The sequence below is a fragment of the Papilio xuthus genome, unplaced genomic scaffold (genome assembly GCF_000836235.2).
Source record: "Papilio xuthus unplaced genomic scaffold, Pxut_1.1 DF827461.1, whole genome shotgun sequence".
In the NCBI taxonomy this organism is placed as follows: domain Eukaryota; kingdom Metazoa; phylum Arthropoda; class Insecta; order Lepidoptera; family Papilionidae; genus Papilio; species Papilio xuthus.
Genome location: NW_013531188.1, coordinates 2,504,588 through 2,524,211, shown reverse-complemented (window position 1 = coordinate 2,524,211; position 19,624 = coordinate 2,504,588). Strand labels below are relative to the sequence as shown.

The following is a 19,624-nucleotide window of genomic DNA, read 5'->3' as shown; positions in this document are numbered from 1 at the left end:
TAACGATATTTTAAGTTTTGCATTATTAGTTTTAATTTTCGATATTTAAAATCAACGACAGCCTTTTTAAAAATGGAATTCCGTTTTTTTTATTTAATAACAAAAGGAGTTAATCCTATGTTTTCGATCAGTATTTCAAGTTAAAAACAGTCAATAAAAGTTGCAGAAACAGTTGTTTTCTTGACGTTTACCATGTTTATGTCTTGTGTCCCACATTTAAAAATTGTTGTATGCGATTGCGGACGACTTTTCAATAAGTGAATGTGGTACAACGCCATCACACTGGCTAGTTTCTCGCGGTCAATCGAAGAACGCGCGCGCTTTTTGATTAAAAAAAAAGTATTTTTACGTCACTGATTTGACGTATGCAATCTTGCAATTTTAATCTCGTGGTAATTTTAAATCGTAAGTTTGAATTTTTATTTTGTAATTTTATAATAATAATTAAGTAGTAAGTATCTAATAGTAATTAATCTATGTTTTTCTAAGCTGCAACTACATTCTTATGTGTAGCCAAAAAGTTATTTGCATATTTTCTAAATAAAATAATAAAATATTTTTAATATTTATTAAAGAATAAAATACCAGTAGAATTGAAATAATTTGAGGTATACTTTTCATTAGTTAAAAATAATTAGATATGTAAGATTTTCCTGTAAACGCAAAGAAAATTTGATAAAAAAAAGATTCGGCATAAAGCAGTAGTCTTCGTCTTAATATTCTTATAAACAATATATACTTTCAAGCATTCCTAATGTAATCATTAAGTATCAAATAAACTAAAAAAAAACGATAAAATAAAAAATTGTCTCGTAAAATAAAAAATATAGATTCGTTTCATCGATTCATTCGATTCATAGACAACAATTTATATCCAAACTATTCAATTTAACAAAAATATTGATATATTTCTTATTTAGAACAAGTTAAGTTTTCACATTAAAAGAATTGAGGTTGAAGTAAAAAAAAATATTAATCTTGCGTTCAAATAATTAATACGTTTCAGTCCTTGCTCCATACTGTGCGCAAGAGTCTTGCATTTTAACGAAACATCCTTTATTACATGCACGCATGCAGCGCAGGAAGGTTGCTTGACGCACTACTGCTGCAGCTCATGAATGTTAATATCCGACCTCTATTAATAACTATGTATATCGTCATCGACGTGCCCTTATCCCTACAGAGGGTCGGCACAGTATGTACAACAACATACATCTCTATCAGCCGTCATATCTCAATCCACCCATTTCTAACGCATATCCGCTTTCACACAATACATCCATACTTTTTTCCTCCAACTTAACTATTTAACTACGTATATGTCACCGTAAAATAATAAATATTGTCAATCAATAACCTAACTAGCGTTTCATCAACCGCTGTAAAATGTTGAATTATAACTTGGATTAGAACCAACTGCAAATTAAAGTAGAGAAAAGGCCAAGTATGTTTATCCGGTGGAATATCATAACCAAACAAAAGACATGCGTATCCCAATCCTAATCATCTATACCTTCCCGACATTTTGTAACTTAATAACAAAAGTATAGGAAGCATAAATGCTTCTATTTTATTATTTACTAGCTTTCGCCCACGACTACGACCGGGCGGAGTTAAAAAAATACTTAGTAGCCTATGTATTCTTTCAGACTATGTTCTACATCTTGGATAGATGTAAAACTATGGATCTCGCTGAAATTTGGCCGAAATGTGGTGAATTATATGAAGGCTGCATGCAGCCGTTATGGAGATACCTTCTAACAAACATCCACCCATCAAAACATTCGCATTTATAATATTAGCAAGATAGAAATAACAATGTAAGTGACCTTGCAAAGTTTACGCTACATTTGTTTAGTTTTCACAAAACGTACATAAAGTTAACAATGAACTAACAAGCTCGATGAAAAGAGTTGCGTTTACTTACTATTTCTATTCAGTTTGCTTCGTTTATTATTCTAAATTGTTCATTTATTTATACAAGTAAAATGCAATCAGTATATCATTAAAAACAATAAATTAGACATATCACAAGAAACCTTTTCAAGTCCTAAGCCTTATTTATCCTTGTTTGTCTTGACATGACTTTAAAATAACGTTGAAGAACCTTTGGTCGATGAACTTATTTTTATTATAACTAACAATGACTTATTTTTATCACTGCGTCGCATCCAAGAATGAAAAAAGATTTTTTTTAATTTAAGGAACAAGTTTTCTCATCAAGTAATTTTTATTATTTTATTATTATTTCAAAACGACTTAAAACTTACGTCATTTATTTAATCTTACAAATATTATAAATGCGAATATTTAGATGGATAGATGGATGGATGTTTGTTTAAAGGTATTTAGAACGGCTGCATGGATCTCGCTGAAATTTGCCATAGATGTAGAACATAGCCAAAAAGAACACATAGGCTAATTAAGTTTTTTTTGTAATCCCGCGCAACCGGAGTCGCATGCGATAGTTATTTTTTTATAAAAGAGTTTTTTGCGAAACAAAGCTTGCTTAATAATTTGATATTGCGCAATCAACAAGTCAGATAAAACAAGAAGATTACAAGCCTTAAAACCAGTCGAGATTTCTATGACGTACATTGGATCATTTAGTTTTATTATAAGTTTTTATCTCTTTATGACAAGAACATTTTTTTGAGTTCATAATGCTTTAGTACTTTGGTACCATACTCAGTAAATGTATTATAAATTGGTTTAATTATGTGAATATCGTAATTTCGTCGCTACTAACATTGCATTTTATTTAGGCAACCCAAATGTTTGAAACTAATATCCTTGTGCGCGTTTGGAACACAACGATGAATCGTCGACGTAAGTTGTCTATTCGGTCAGTACAGAAATGGTGACATGACTTACATACGCGTATTTCCAAAATGTCAGCCAAACGATGTTGACAAACAGGTTGCGAACCTTACCTTTGCCGATGACAAAAATGTGTATAACATTGCCAAAGGTTAGTTGCTAAGCAACTAAAAGAAGCAGGTTTCGTTTACATCGCGTTGTGTATGAAGGGCCTTATTTAAAAAGCCTTCAAAAATCTTTAAGATATTACGTCATAACTCCAATTTAAATATGACGAAGGCAGACATATATTGAAATATATATTTAAATTTTCCGAATAAATAATATTCCGAAAACAATTCGTTAGTAACATTGTTTCTTTTAAGGTTTTCAGATACAATTAAATGCAATTTGTATTCAGAGATGTCGCTGCGATGGCACGTACGCAGGCGACTGTTTGCGTAATATTGACCTTCCTGCATAACAAGATATAAAGTTAATGCTGGTTTCCACTGACAAAACATTTGTAAACTAAATAAAATCTCTCTGAGAAATTTGTGGCTTATACTTACAGTAATTTCGACTATTAGTAGAAACTTACATTCTGGACCGTCTCACAAATAACTACCGTTTTAAAGATTTAATATTTTGGTGGTGATTTCAAACCTACTTTTCATTTTATTAAAACCTTTTTGCCTATACAGATGAATAGTTTAATGCGGTATACATTTTTAAAACACATAAATGTTCAAAACAAATATGAGATTCGTTATTATTATTTTGTTTCTCACCTTAGTCGAATAATCAATGTTTTTTTTTGTTATTGAGAATGTATCTATTCAAACAGTACGTATTTACGTTTAATGAATATGAACAAAAAAAAATTCTAAAGATTAACAACAGTTCAAAAGTGTTGAAGTTTTTTGCTATCTTAACAAAATATACATCTGTATGTTTTTTGACATTACGTTAATGACGATACCAGGATGTTGATAGCATAATTAATATGCTAAAGCAAATAAAATTTAAATTTTAATCAATAATCTTACTTCTTGTTATTATTATAAATGCGAATGTTTAGATGGATAGATGTTTGTTTGAAGGTATCTCTGGAACGGCTGCATGGATCTTGCTGAAATTTTCCATAGATATAAAACATAGTCTGGAAGAATAGATAGGCATCATATTAAGTTTGTTTTAAATTCCGCGTGGACGAAATCACAGGCGACAGCTAGTCTTGTAATATTTTAAGTATCCGGTATCTCTTAAAATAATAATCTAGTCAGCTATATTTTATAACTAGTTTTAATCACGTGTTCTACTGCACGTTTTACCTACTAACATAAATTACGATTAAGTATAATAAACCTGATACTTGTACATGTTAGCTTAGTAATTACATAACAAACAAGTTAAACTTGGTGTAGCATTCGTGTAGTTATTTTGAGTTATATTTGAGTGTATTTGAGGTGAGATATTTGGCTCGTTCACGAACCGACACGTGCTGCTGGTCAAAAGGTCTGACATCGACTGACGCCTCCTCTTTCCGCCATGTACTTATGACGTGTACGGTCGAGACAAACAACACAATATTTAGGCATATACTACACTTGGGTTTGGTTTAAATTTAAAGACCATAAGTTACTTTTTATTCGGGATTAGACAACTCATACCTTTCACAGTTATGACAGGAACCATCAATTTAGTGAGACGAAAAGGCGTGAAATATTTTAATTTTTATTTACACATTTTATTATGATTGTAATGTTCAATGCAAATATAATATCCGTTGTCTTATTTGCGAGCAAACACAGTTGCATTGTTGACAAAACATGAAAAGCAAACAATAGGATGCTTGCTAAGTGAATGGATGGCAATTTATACATTGTTTGTAATTAAATTGAATGTTTATGCATCGGATGGATAGAGATATTAATCGTTGGCTGCATTCGTTGGAGACTGTCAAATAGATTGAACTAGAAGTCACCCGTGACTCCGTCCGCGCGGTAATAAAAAAACATGATTAGTAGCCCGTTCAGCCGTTCCGCAGATACCTTCTAGCAAACCATACATCCATACATTTAAATATTCGCATTTATAATATTAGTAAAAAGTAAGATTAATAAGAAGTAAGATATAAACAAGCAAATTTAAGCTAAACTGTTTCTATATGACGTTGAATTCTTGCATAAAAACATGATTAAACTCTATATATAAGTTGTTAAAGAAACTGCTCTAGCGAGAAACCTACAATGTCTCGAATATGACAGGCAAAAGCAAAAAAAACAACCGGTTCTAATCGTGACTATCAGATAAGTTAATCACGCGTATAGTTACATGTACAGTACTATTCGAGCTTTATGGCGTATCGAAACCCAGCGCTGGACACAATTCTAAGTGTCGATAGAAAGTAAAGCTATGCAGGGATGTCGATCCCGTTATTTGTCATCCACGTAGTATCCCAGCTATCTAGCGCGTTTGCTGCTAATCACGAGCCACTATAAAGTTTGGAACGTCTAATACATATATACATAACTGTACACATAAGTAACCAATAACCTTCCACTTCAGAGAGTTACCTATTCTCGAGTTTTTCCCTAACCGTAATAAATCATATCTGTCACAATTATCACGACGCACATAAATAGATCAGGCTCAAGACTAGATCGCAATTAATGTACTGAGAAATAAACATACGGACAGGAAACTTGCATTGTATGTAAAATAAGACAATCATTATTACGTATATGTACTTGTTTCGTTACTCCCTTATAACCTTTATAAACACACATATATGTATAAATTTATAATAAACTTTAACAAGAGTAACATAAGTCGATCAAATTTTTAAAGATATTTTGTTAAATGCTTGTTTGTCGTTCATTTTATACCTTCGTTACAGCATCATGCCTGACCAAGAAGTAGAACACAACAAAGATATAGTCGCTATAAAAGACTGGCTAAGCAAGCAACCTCATCTGCCGAACGAAGTTGGTAAGTAGTTTTAAACATTATTAGTTAGAATCATTTAGAGAGAATGGCATGCTTTCGTTACCAAATCAAGTGTCGGATTAGTGAGGGGGCATAAACGTTGACATTGTAATAAGGCTATTGTTGCACCGATACACCGGCACAGCGTCGGATTTTCTTCCTAACAGTAGACAAAAATATAAAATACAACTGCTTTACTCATTGTCGGTTTCTGCGACCAAAATCTCTGTATAAAACATATCTTCACCTTTGTCATTATCTCTGCCAAAACAGAGTTAACAATATGTTTTAAACGGACATTACGTTCTCAGACATCAACGCTTAGTATTTCTCATAAATACATTTATATTAAGCGTCTCATTTAATGATCAATAAACGACACTGAGTGTGGTATAGTAGTACAGATGCCGTTCTCGATTAAATCAAATTTAAAATTCAATGAACTAAATTAATGTCGGAGAAAGGATACTGTTGCGCCTGCAACATACGATCGGTTGCGATACGCTGTTGAAACAGTGCTATTGCAGTTTGCGGTGCCGCAAAAATGTTGTCGATATTGAGTTACTTCATAATTTCCACTTACATTCGTAATGCTATAATATTGAAATGTATGAACGTTACCTTAAAAATGTAATACGATTTTTTCTACGCCCAATTCTTAATGTACCATCATATAGTAATTCAAATTTAATTTATCTCTGAGAAAAGAATCTAATTTAACTTCTAGATTGATATATTTATATTAACGCTTAGTTTCTGAGATAAACATCATAACCGTAAAACAATCAGGTGCAAATAATTCTCCAATGCCTGACACAGTTTGCATAATACCGTTCTACTCGTTGTAACGCAAAGAACCCTTCTGGTTTTTCCCTTTTAAGATAAATGCACAGATATTTTTTTCGTTTTACAGTATTATTTGTTTTTTTCCAGAGGAAGTATTGCTACGTCGATTCTTTACCAGCTGCGGTTACAGTTTGGAGCGCGCCAAACGCACCATTGATTTCTTCTTTACCATCCGATCCACAGCGCCGGAGCTGTTCTGCAAACGCGACCCCTGGTCTCCAGAAATAAGACGGGTCTTCGAAATTACGTAAGAATAAGAATAAGAATAAATTCATTTCACAAAAACACGTTAGAATAATATACAGTGAAGTATCTTGCAGACCCCGAACAAGCTGAGCCTGTATCTCGGGGCCTAGTAGTGCACTAGCCATAAACAAAATAACAGTACCTACATATCATGTAAAACTAAGTATAATATTTGTACTTAACTAACGTAAGTATCATATTTGGAAAAAGCAGTTTTTTTTTATTATGAAACAGTTAATTTGTGATCATTTATTAACATTGGTTTTATCTAATTTGTTGGTTTAATAAATTGGCTTCAAAATAGACTAAAGTTATCTTTAAGATCAAACTTGCTTAAAAAGGAGTTTTAGATCCATCTTAAACTAAGTCGAAATAAAACCCCAAGGTCATACAACGACCTCGAAATGATAAAATACGCACTTTGAAAAATTGATTTATATCTTTTCCGTCAATCAAGTTCTCGGGCAATTAATTTAGTTTTATACATGACTCTAGCATTGCCCGTGACTTCTCACGGAATTAAAAACATAATTAATAAGCTTTGTAATGGGGAAAGAATTATTAAATTAGGTTGAGTAGTTTTTGAGTTTACTCGTTACATACTAAAATACATTATTATTAGTATAGATAAACTATTAGAACAGTCAGCATCACATTCATGTTGTATATTTGATAAGGTTTTGAACGCATTGTGACTGTCACTGATTTAAAAAATGGAACGTATAGTGTGTCAATTATGGATGTCTGGCAATACACAGCACTACACTACACATACCACTTTATTGTTCTGTATTCAGAGTTGCTACTACTGTTTAAAATGTGAATAAAATTAACGTTATTGGGGAGCGTGTTACGTGCATTCTAAATGACTCAGGAATCATAAACGTGAAAATGTTGCATGATTATAAAAAAGACAATTTAATAATATAGTTTATACATTCTTTAAATATTCATATTTTACTACGATATCGCGATTTCAAAATAAATTAAAGGATAAAATAGAGTATAGCTACTTTTTTAATTCTGCGCTGACGATGTCATGGGCGACCGGTAAAAAATATATTTCGACTTAATTGACAGGAATGATGCCTTTCACAATATTGGTCAACATTCTTTCACACAATCCACATTTCTCATGTTTACAAGCCCTTTTTAGCCGACTTCAAAAAGAAGGAGGTTATCAATTCATCTGTATGTTTTTTATGTGTGTTATTTTATATTATGCCCTTTACCTCTCTGTACAACATTTTACCACAAACACCTTTTGCTCTTCAATATCCCTGGCGTAAATTGTTTTTATATTAACTGGTCAGTTCATAAATTTTGTACAGCTATTCATATTATAAGTAGTTTTCTACTGCATGAGTGCTCGACCTAGTAGTGGTAGAGTTCATTGACCTGTCTGCAACGTGTCCATATTTCGTAACGTCAATCATTGCTACACTATGCTACTTCGTTCATAGATACATTTATTGCTGTACTCAGAGTTATTTAATAAGTATTTCAACGCACGCTTAGTGTTTGTTCATATTAAAGTAGCGGATGCAACATGATGTTGAAGAAGAGTGTGTCAAGTAAATTTAACCAGTTTGAGAGCTGATCGAGCAAACGCCCTGCGGCAAATGTGAACAAGCTCATGACACCGTAACCGCTCCCGCCTGCGGGTTCAATATGCACAAGCACTTAGCGTCGATTTTTCTGAGTACAGAAGTCATGGTTAAATTTTAAAATTAAAATGATGCCATTAATTTTAATATTCCAAAACCTGAATAACATTGCATAAGTGTGCAATTGATTTGAAGAAGGATGATATTGATTTATTTAATGGAATTTAAAAATAAAAACGTATTACAAGATGGCCTCTCCATCCAAATAAAGAAGTTAAATCCTTTTAAATCCATATGCCACATTGACCAAGTAAACTCATACATGAATATTTTAAGAACGAAGGCTAAAACAATGTCTTACATCTTTTTTTATCTGTAAAATGTCAATCTAATTGATACATCTTTGACGTAATATATTGTTGTATGAAAGGAAAAAAATATGTTGAGAAAAATTTAATCTGGAAGAACCCATAGATTACTAATTAAGTTTTTTTTTTTAAATTCCACAAGAACGGAATCGCGGGCTACAGCTATCTTTAAATAAACTCTCTTCTTGGTTGATAGGATAAATACCATAGCGAGCATACCATTTCCTTAAAGGCCGGCAACGCATCTACAGTTCCTCTGGTGTTGCAGACGTCCATGGGTGTCGTTGATCACCTCGGTGTTCCCGCCGCTCGTTTGCCCCCTTCTCTTATAAAAAAAAATTGACAATACCACATACTTATCAATATTACTACATAAATAATCTCTTTTTTGTCCATGAGTAACATATTTATCGACTTTTAACACTGCCAATTAACGTAGATTTCCACTGCCGTGACACATGTAACATTTCGTACAACAACACTAATGACATATTACAAAATGTTAAGGTTAAATAATAATACGTTGTATTGCATTCTTTATTTCTTTTATTTTGCTTAAAGTTGAAATAAGACAATCTCCGCTTGAGATGTTATTTCGTAAACATGTTTATGTTACAAACCCATCGTGTGCAAGACGAAACATTATTTATGTAATGCTTATAATCATTTACAATACCTTTTTTGATTGTATCATCGTGTTTTGACTATATACTTTCGTAAGTACGAAGATTCACTAGAGCGTTACGTTGTGTTGTCGCAGCACCAACGCTGTATCGATGTGCATAGTCGCTTGCCTTGTTTTAATGAACTAATGGAGAAGAAACAGAGCGGGAGGAAGGTGATGCGTTGTCAGAACTCCGAAACCTCGCCCCCTTTTGCGTCGCCTTAATAATCTAATTCAATTATTACATTTATTTACAGTGATATGCTTCCCCTGCCTTATAAGACACCGGAGAATTATAAAGTCTTTATATATCGTCTGAATAATCCAGAATTGGATTTGTTTAACTTCATCGATGCTGTGAAGACATTCTTCATGCTTGCTGACACCAGGCTTACAGAGGAAGATGATATACCTTCAGGAGAGATACCGATCTTCGACTCTGCTAACGTTAGTCTCAAATTCATCAGCAAAGTCAATCTGTCTGTGTTGAGGAAATATATGCTGTATACACAGGTAAGTGGGGAAAGAACAAAAGACATTAACATCTGTTACATATTTGAACAACTACAGAAAGAAGTTCTTACATTAAAAATGGCTTTTCAAGAAATTTTAAATTGAAATTTTTCTATAAGACACTCTATAATTAAACTCTTAAATATATGAATTTAATGCGCACTGTTATATTTTTTTAATATGCTTAAACAGGAGGCAATTCCAATCAGGCTGAAGCAAGTGCATGTCATCAACGCTCCTGCGTATATAAGCAAAATATACGCTTTATGTAAACCTTTCATCAAGTCTGAAGTCGCCAAGTTGGTAAGTGTTGCGTATTTTATGGTGAATGCAATAACCGAGAGTTCAATCAACTTTTACCTTCATAAGTTAGTAATTCCTGCTATTAACTATAAAGTCTTTGAAAGTATTAATGTTGATAGCTAACTTCTTGACTCTTTACTACTAACTAAATAAGCGCTTATTTCTCATTTTAGCGCAATCCCGATATAAAGAAAATTATTGCAACTTAAATAAAAAAAAAATCAGTAGCGTATATGTTCTTCCAAACTATGTTCTACATCTATGGAAAATTTTAACGAGATCCGTTGAGCCGTTCCGAACATACCTTCAAACAAACATCCAACCAGCCATATAAACATTCGCATTTATAACATTAGTAACATAAGATTATTGTTTCTTTAATGCTGTGAAACTAGATTGAAAACATTATTAATAAAATTTTACATTTTAAACCAATATTTCCAGGTGAAGTTCCACGAGCCAAACTCTAGTACACTGTACAAAGACGTCCCACAAGAGCTGCTACCATTGGAGTATGGCGGCAAAGCGGGCAGCGTGCAGCAAATCAAACGCTACTGGATAAAGAGAATCGAGGCTAAAAGGTAAAAGGAATAGCGTTTGTAAGCTCTTGCCTAAGGCTCGCAATTTAATATCTTCCAAGTTGAATATTAACTTGATATAACGTTAAATAAGATAGAATTATAGTAATCTTGTAATCACCATGACAACCAATCTACATTTTTCTATCTCTAGGAGAGTTTATAACGACTTCTATGTGCAGAAAATGAAGTTTCTCCTCAAAATGATTTTACATCCGTGCTTAATCGGTTAATATAAATAATTTCACTTTCGCATTTCTATTAGAAAAGAAAATTCCAAAACTATTTTAATCATACTAATATTATAAATGCGAATGTTTAGATGGATGGATGTTTGTTTGAAAGTATCTCCGAAACGGCTTAACAGATTTTGATGAAATTGGGCACACATCTAGATCATAGTCTGAACACATAGTATACTTATTAAAAGTCGCGGGCGACAGCTAGCACGTTATAAATATTAATGAATCCAATTTTCAGTTATTCTATGTTTAACTGTCGTAAAATATCGATAATAATTTTATTGTTTAAGGTCAATGATTCGATATTGAATTAAAGTTACAACTTAAATATAACTTACTAGTAACTTAACTTTCTTTTTCCACTCAAACACGTTAATTATTCTCTATAATAGAGGTCATTCAACCAGTCGCATTTTCGAAAGTAATAAAAGTGGAACATTGCACATAATGTTCTATCATTTCTTGAAGTAGACACTAATGACTATATTTTTGCTTACGCTTATGCTAAGTATGTCGAAAGTATGGTAACCACGATAAAATATTTAGTAAAAAATGATATTAAAATACGTTCGTAATAATTTTAGATTTGTTTAATATCTCATTCATTTGTTTTTAAATATAAGAATTCGATTTTAAAATATATTTTCTCTCCGTAATATATCTATTTCTTTGTGATAACTACAGCGTTTATATAAATCACTAAATGAAATCTAAATTTGGCTAAATTTGTCTAAATTATTTCAGAGATTGGTTCCTAGCAAACGATCAGAATTGGAGTGTGGATGAAGCAATGAGACCGACCAACTGTAAAGACGATAGGGCAGACCAAGTTAGAGATTTGCCGGGCTCCTTCCGTTCATTGGCTTTAGATTAAGAACTACAATTTTATACATTGAAATATATTACTGCAAGTATTACCTCAATGTATAGTCAAACAAGGATATCTGAGTACTTAGTTCTGTCAGAAAATATTTGAAACTTATATACAGAAAATGGCATAAAAGAAAAAATCAAGGGTCCTTCAAAAATCGAGTTTATCACTATTTTAAAGGCGGGCAATGCATCGGCGGTTCCTCTGGTATTACATATGTCGTCGACGAACCTTAGCGTTCCCGTTGACGTTTGCCCCCATCTCTTATAAAAAAAAAACAAGACATGACAGCTACAGTACGAAGTACGAAAAGGACCTTGTGAAACTTTTTTTGACATTGACAGGGGGGCGCTAGTGAGCTATCATAATTTAATTTGACTTATCCCCACTGGGCCAGGTATCTTTGTCGGTCTTTAATAATAATGTGTCGTAATTACTTGACTTTTCTCTTATTAACTCTGGTTTGCGAATGATGTTGCATATGTTTTTGTCAGTGCTGTAGAGTTTTGAGGTTAAGTTGATGATTTTTTTGACACCGTTATTATGCCGTTAAGGTCTAATGCAGCATTTTTCAAAGTGTGTTTACGGAAGCCCTGGGGCTCTGTACACCAGTAAGGACGAAAAAAAATTATAAATTTTAGATACAACAATAATTAAACTTACGGTGTTGGGTTCCGTCAAATAATCCGCTACCATGTTTCGTTATCAAAAAGTTTGAGAATCGCTGGTTTAACGCAAACTTTACGATTGTAACAAAGTACTGCGATTTTGCAGACACTCAATATAAGAGTTATAATAAAATAACTGCGAATTTGTTATATATGCGCTTATTATCCAATAAACCTTGTATCACTTCGTATTTTCAAGAAATCGCAGTAGTGTGCAATTTTTAAATCGTTCCATAGAATTTACATAAGGCTTAGCAGAATCAAAGGCTTGTTATAATCATCAGTTAACAAGTAAGTAAAGAATTATTGGTAAGAACTCGCAAATCTTATTGGGTATTGAATTATTTTTAAATAATTTCTCAAATGTATAGGTAAATTATGAAAAAATTGTCGTATAGTCTGGTGGGTACAGTTACCGTACTATAGTACTAGATTACACGAATATTTTTTTTCTGTGAGTTTATCTATGCTTGTAGTTCATAAGTTTTTATGAGTATTTGAAAGTATTTTTCCTCAAATATTAAAGGTTTCAAAATAAATGAAGGTTGAAGTAGATCGATCTGGAGGACAAAAACAATATGCCGACCTCACATAGAGTAAGTAGGTTAAGGCCAGAGAGAATAAGAATTCATAACCAATAACAAATATAAGTTTCGAGCGCTCATTTCCATTTAAGGTCCTATTTATTCTATGAAGACATACTATTTCTAACATATAATAATTTCTGAGACCAAAATACCCTTTGCAAAAATAATTTTATCTTTTTTTGTCAAACATTATGACAGAGGTGACATTAAATTATTCAAACTTTCGTGAGACGGCTAAACACTCATATAATGAGGATACGTGAGTGTTTAGCCGTGTTTATATTATATATCAGAGGTGATATGTTTCATACAGCGATTTTGGTCTCGGAAACCAACGGTTAGTCGTCAGTATTTCATTTTAAAGATATGTAGAAGTATTGATTCCTTGCAGTATCTCTTATGTTATGGTGTAAGTTTTAATTGTATTAATTGACTTTAGATAAAATATCTGCTAATCTTTAAAGTGGTTTAAGTATTTCCGACATTGAAACTTGGCTTACAAAGTATTAGGTATGTTTTATTATGAAATGGTATCAAAATCTTATGTTCATATTGTATAGTATACCATATATACAACTTTATAAAAATATACGATCACTATAAAATAATTTTTAACTTAGTTTTATTAAACACGTGTCATTTCTAGACGTTTTTTTTTAGCTCTTATTCAAAAAAGAATCTAGCCACAATAAGGGTTAAGGAATAACATATTTGATATGTTATGTTTACTTAATTACCTTCACAATGTAAAAACTTATTCTGTTGTAAAATAAAACCATACTATGTTAAACTAGTCTATGCATAATGTTTTGAAAGAACCACTCATTGCATTTTCAAAAGAGTTGTTTTTTGATTTCTTTTTCAGGTCTGCTTTCCATAAGTTATCGTTTAAAAATCTTGATCTGTAACAGAAAAGAGTATGTAGGTTATAAAGTTATAAGTAAAATACTCTCAAATTAAAGTCCACTATTCGTCGTAAAGTGTGAAGAATGAAAAGTAAAAAAAATCTGGGCACAAACTGTTCCGAAAAGATTTAAACTCACAATTGACCCTTATAGAAAATTAAAGGACGATTAATTATAAATATGTGAGTTGTGCCCTTTAAAGTTTATGCAAAAATGTTTAATTAAAAAGAAACAATCCTGACAATAAAATGTACCTGGTCTGTTGAATTTGAACAATCCAGTTTTTGTGTTGTGCTTTCATACTTTCCGCTTCGCCTCCGTACTCAGATGGCAGATATTTTTTGTCTATATGTTGATGCAAGCTTTGAAAATCGGGCAAGAAACGAATCTGGAAATCAAAACTAAATGACTAACCTTAAATAGTCCTTGAAGAATGCATCGGAGCATTTCATTATAATTATGTTTTTATTTTACTTATTATGCAATAACCAGCCATTTGGTGATAATATAAAATAATAAGATATTTTATTAAATTTAAATTTGCCAACTAGGAGATAAAAAAATACAAAACGTACTATGTGACTAGCAGTCGCCCGCGACATCGTCAGCGCAGAAAAAGTAAGTATCCTATAATATGCTCGAATGCATCAGATTCCCGACAAAGTTATTTTAAGCTATTGTAATTTTTTTTTTGTATCGGGGGGGGGGCGGAGAATCTTCTAAAATATATCCCGCCTTCTGGGGGAAGTGAGGGTTATGTGGAATTTGATCTACTAAAAAGCGACGGCCGCACTGGAAGCACTTCATTACACAGGGCTCTACCCGTTGCTTCATAGTGTTAAGCTATGTCACCGTGTTCCCGGGACTATTTTGGTGGACCATCAGTACTCCCAACATAATAAACTATTGTACTTACGATATTGCAAATTTCAGATGGTAGCACCGGTTTAACTAAGGCGAAAAGTTTGTCGTAAAATGACGGCGCATTGATTGCATAGATTTGTTTTACACGTACTGGCATTCCTTCCTGAAATACAGTAAATAAATAAACTAAATATAGCGCCAATTTACTTTAAAGTTTGAAACAATAATTATAAATTAAAATAATAAACAAATTTATTATATTTTGCTCATAATTGGTGAGAAATGCAGCGGTTGTTCGACCGTGAATTATGTAGCAAATCCAAACTATCTTTGGTATTTCTTTACCTTTGTAAGCATCCCGAATAATTTGACAAAAGCATTTTATTTATGAGTAAATTGAATAGCAGACTTAAAATCTTACCAATAAATACATGAAGAATTCTCTTAGGAAGAAAATATTTAATCTAGGAATCATTCTCAAGGAATAATTGTTCATATCCAAGACAATAATATGTCCTTCGGGCAAGAACTTTTGTTCCATTAACCACATATCTGCTTGTAAAGCGAATGTCTTCAAGATATCGTAAAAATTAAATCTTTCCAGAGTCGGATCTTCCAATTGATGAATTAATATTTCATTTTCACCAGCCTCATGAGTGGTAACGTTACTGTAAAAAAAATATGTTTTGAAGAATAAATATACAGGTGAGAATAGAGTTAATACTTTTTTTATTAGACTTGAGAGTGTTAAGACTGCTTAACTCATTGTTTCTGAGTCGCTTTCGGTTAAAATTTGTACCGAATTGCATCTATGTTAATGTATCTTACAATTTGATATGTAATCTATCAGGATCTCGCTAATGAAAATCTTTAAAACCAACCAACTTCAATGTTACAAATGTCAACCAAATGCTTACGTAATAGAGAAAGCGGTCTCCATGCTCGATGATATCGGATCCCTCGATGTGTAGATCTCTGACATGTGACTGCGCGTCGTACAAAACCTTTCTATGCATTTCTTTGTCTTCTCCAAACTACCATAGCAGCTGTGCAAAAACTTTTCCAGCATGAAATCATCTAAAAGGAGAACTTATTATCAGTGGTAGATGCCGCTTTAACATCTTCTCACGAATTGGCCCGGCTCGCACGATAAAATTCCACGACCATTAAGGAGACAGACTTGAAGTGGAAGCAATTCCGCGTTTCGTCTGATGAGTGTGCGTCCCGGATGCCTAATTCAATCCTCTTTCCCTTCCCACCCTTTTTCTTATTAGGAAATGATGGGAAGTGGATTTCCCGGATGGGAGGATGCATGGAAAGGGATAATATTTTATTTTTTGTGCATCCTCTCTTCCGTCGATTAAAGGTGGGCAAACGCATATCCGATTGCGTATGTCTATGGGCAAAGGTTACTTCGCTATTTCAGCGATTTCGTTTGTCACCTTTATGGCATAAAAAAATTAAAATAATTAAACAAAAGATGCATATCTTTTTATTGTTAGATACTAAGAGCCGCCTCCTATGGATAGCTTAAAGCAGTCAATCTTAGCTGGTGTCTAGTCTTATTTGTTTCAGGTCGTTACTATAATATAAGGAAGTCATTCTACGTCCAAATTGAAGCGCAATGGGCATTTGGATAAATCGAATTTTGGTAACCTGTTTACAACTTAAATATAACCTCTCAAAGCGCGCTCCGAAGATGTTTGCTTTAATAATATCTTAAATCTATTTATAAATTTGCTTATATGTTTGTACTGCACAACTTTGCATCAAGCATTTAATTTTTTTTTTTGGAGGCTCAAGTCAAATAGTCAAAGTAACTAATTTCCAGAGTTTAATAGCCCGAAGAATTGCTGTGACATGAACACTAAAGAAAGACACATTTCACCAAAATTATACTTTTTTTCACTACATAATAAGCTATTAATGTTCGTTTTCTCTTTTCTAATTGATAATCTAATTTTTACGTTAGGATTAAATAATGTAGCAAAGTTAAATATAACTTAAATTATGCATAATGTTTTTTACTGCCAAAAAATCTGCAGATAAACCACGATATTTCTGTTTCTTTCAAAAATAATGTGCTGGTTAATAAAATTTAATGTGCAGATATTTCGGTAGTGGAGATTCGCGGTCCGAATAGTATTATTCAAAAAGCCAATAGTATTATTAAAAATATGACCTTACCAAAGTCATTTGGTAGGTGAGGTTCTTTCGCAAGCCACTCTCTTATGGATATGATTTCTTGTTGAAAGTCTTGAGGCATCTGATAACATAAATCAAACAGATTACTATATTTTATGTGCAAATAATCAACTTACAAAGATTCAAATAAAAAAAAAATCACTATGCACCTACGAACCGAATGACACCAAACTAGTCAAATTTTACAAACATAAAAACTATGTGTTCTTCCAGAGTATGCAATATTATTATGCCAAATTTAGCGAGACACATACAGCCGTTCTCGAGATACATTCAAACAAATATTCATCCATCCTCCTATCTATCCAAACATTCGCATTTATAATATTAGTAACATTAATATAGCTAAAAAAAATTAGATCTAGACACTAAATAAGATTTATTGCTATAAAATTATTATTAAACTTGGAAATATAACACATCACGAACTGGATTGGATATATGAATGCTATAAAAAAATTCATTTAGCGTTATTAATTCGATAAAGTTAATTTGGATAAGTTTGCGTCAGCTAATCTTTTTTTTTTGTTCCAGTTATAAAGTTTCTATTTTAAACATTTTTATTGCATAATTTTTAATATTAAACGTTATGATTGCATGATAATAATATGACAGAATATTAATTACATATTTATCGAAGTCGAGTTTATAGCATACTCATGATTTATATCCGACTAGCTGTTGCCCGCGCGATATTAAAAGAACTTAATTATTACTATGTGTTCTTTCAGACTATGTTCTACATCTAAGCCAAATTTCAGCGAGATCCATGCAGCCGTTCAACCAAACATCCATCGACCCATCCATCCTTCCATCCAAACATTCGCATTTATAATATTATAATAGTAAGATGTAAAATGGCAAATGAAGACTGATAAACATTTAGTGTACGAAGGCGGAGGATCACATTGTGGAAGATTTATGTCAAGCAGAGGGCAGACAGAGCTTAAAAACAATGATGATGTTTGTATGAAAGTATGCGTGCATATTTTGTATTTTGTGAAAATGTATTTAAAAAAAAAGCGTACTAATGTTATAAATGCGAATATTTGTATGTATGGATATGGATGTTTATTTGATGGTATCTCCCGAACAGCAGCATGGATCTCTTTGAAATTTGGTATAAAAGTTGAACACAGCCTGGAAGAAGTCAAACTGGCTACTAATAGAGTCTAATTTTAATTCCGCGCAAGCGAGTTCCTGGCGTCAGCGAGTACTTTTTAATAAGACTATTCCTATCTCTCGCTTTTTTTATAAATCCTAAAATGTATTATTTTTAAGCAGGTATTAATAAACGAAAACAATATACCTTGTTCGTTCATTGGTTCGATTTTAAATTGACACATTTTTATTTTGCTTAGCAAGTCTATAGGGTCGAAAATTTGTTACGTTGTAACGTAGACTATAATCACATTTTTAAAAGTAATAAAAGTGCAACTTGAAAAACATTATCACTCACCGTTATTATGAAATACAAATGATTTAGCAATGTATGACGAAAACGCCGACGTGCAGACTACGAGAACACTATACGCTAAGAAAAAGACAACTGGCCGTTTGCTCGAGGTCCTAGTGCATATGTAAACTTTGCGTCAAGGTCATGCATGTCAAAGAAACTAAAATTTATTTATTTTATTTTACTTAAGTTCTTACCGAGACTCACAGGGCGTTCACCTGATGATTAAAAACATAAAAAATACTAAGCTGAACAGTTTATGAGAGTGAAAAAACGCTAATTTTTTTTAATCAAGTTTGCGAATTCAAATTTAATAGATCTTGGAATTAAGGTATATTTATAGCAAATATTGTAATGTAAAATAACAAGGACACAGACTTGAATTGCTGTTACTGAAGTGTGTTTCATAATTTTAGCATTTAGCGAAACTAATCGCTTTACCAGCTAAGTTAATGTTAACCTCGCTTGGTGATTTCACGTTAAGTAGGGAAAAAGTTAGGAAACACATCTCAGTACTTCATTACATAGCCTATATAAAACACTAGTTGTCGCCCGCGACTCCGTCCACGCAGAATTTAAAAAAAAACTTAATAGTAGCCTATGTGTTCTTGCAGACTATGTTTTACATCTGTGCCAAATTTCATAAAGATCCGTTGAGGTGTTCTGGAAATATTTTCAAACATTCATCCATCCATTTAAACATTCGCATTTATAATATTATTATAATAAGATTAATTACACATATGCCGAAAATTATATTTTATAACAATGCACATAGCTCAACTATTATGAAATAACTATCGATTTTTAACAAGTAAGATATATTTCAATAGAAAATGTACTAGATACCTTGATGTAAAATGGAAGCGCAAGGCGAAATAACAGAAATAGACGCCGCATTTTTTTTGTAA

At 32.4% G+C, this 19,624-nt stretch overlaps 2 protein-coding genes across 2 annotated transcripts; one reads left to right on the top strand and one right to left on the bottom strand.

Moving 5' to 3' along the window:
* Positions 1-245: 245 nt before the first annotated feature.
* On the top strand, positions 246-13,893 carry LOC106119478 (alpha-tocopherol transfer protein-like). Its single transcript, XM_013314498.1, has 7 exons — positions 246-405; positions 5,702-5,793; positions 6,724-6,883; positions 9,779-10,034; positions 10,227-10,337; positions 10,782-10,918; positions 11,902-13,893. The coding sequence occupies exons 2-7, from the start codon at positions 5,706-5,708 to the stop codon at positions 12,029-12,031; spliced, it is 882 nt and encodes a 293-aa protein (XP_013169952.1). The 5' UTR covers positions 246-405; positions 5,702-5,705; the 3' UTR covers positions 12,032-13,893.
* On the bottom strand, positions 13,820-18,766 carry LOC106119479 (alpha-tocopherol transfer protein-like). The gene is given in 7 exon segments (NM_001312003.1): positions 13,820-14,185; positions 14,443-14,576; positions 15,105-15,215; positions 15,474-15,720; positions 15,970-16,129; positions 17,240-17,318; positions 18,717-18,766. Coding segments are annotated over 6 exon segments (843 nt in total). The 5' UTR covers positions 18,717-18,766; the 3' UTR covers positions 13,820-14,073.
* Between the last annotated feature and the right edge of the window lie 858 nt (positions 18,767-19,624).

Bases quoted from the DNA above. Each gene is read 5' to 3' on its own strand.
- LOC106119478 (XM_013314498.1), top strand. From the start codon at position 5,706: ATGCCTGACCAAGAAGTAGAACACAACAAAGATATAGTCGCTATAAAA. The intron at 10,338-10,781 runs GTAAGTGTTGCG...CAATATTTCCAG, and splicing joins AGTCTGAAGTCGCCAAGTTG to GTGAAGTTCCACGAGCCAAA. The intron at 10,919-11,901 runs GTAAAAGGAATA...AAATTATTTCAG, and splicing joins AAGAGAATCGAGGCTAAAAG to AGATTGGTTCCTAGCAAACG.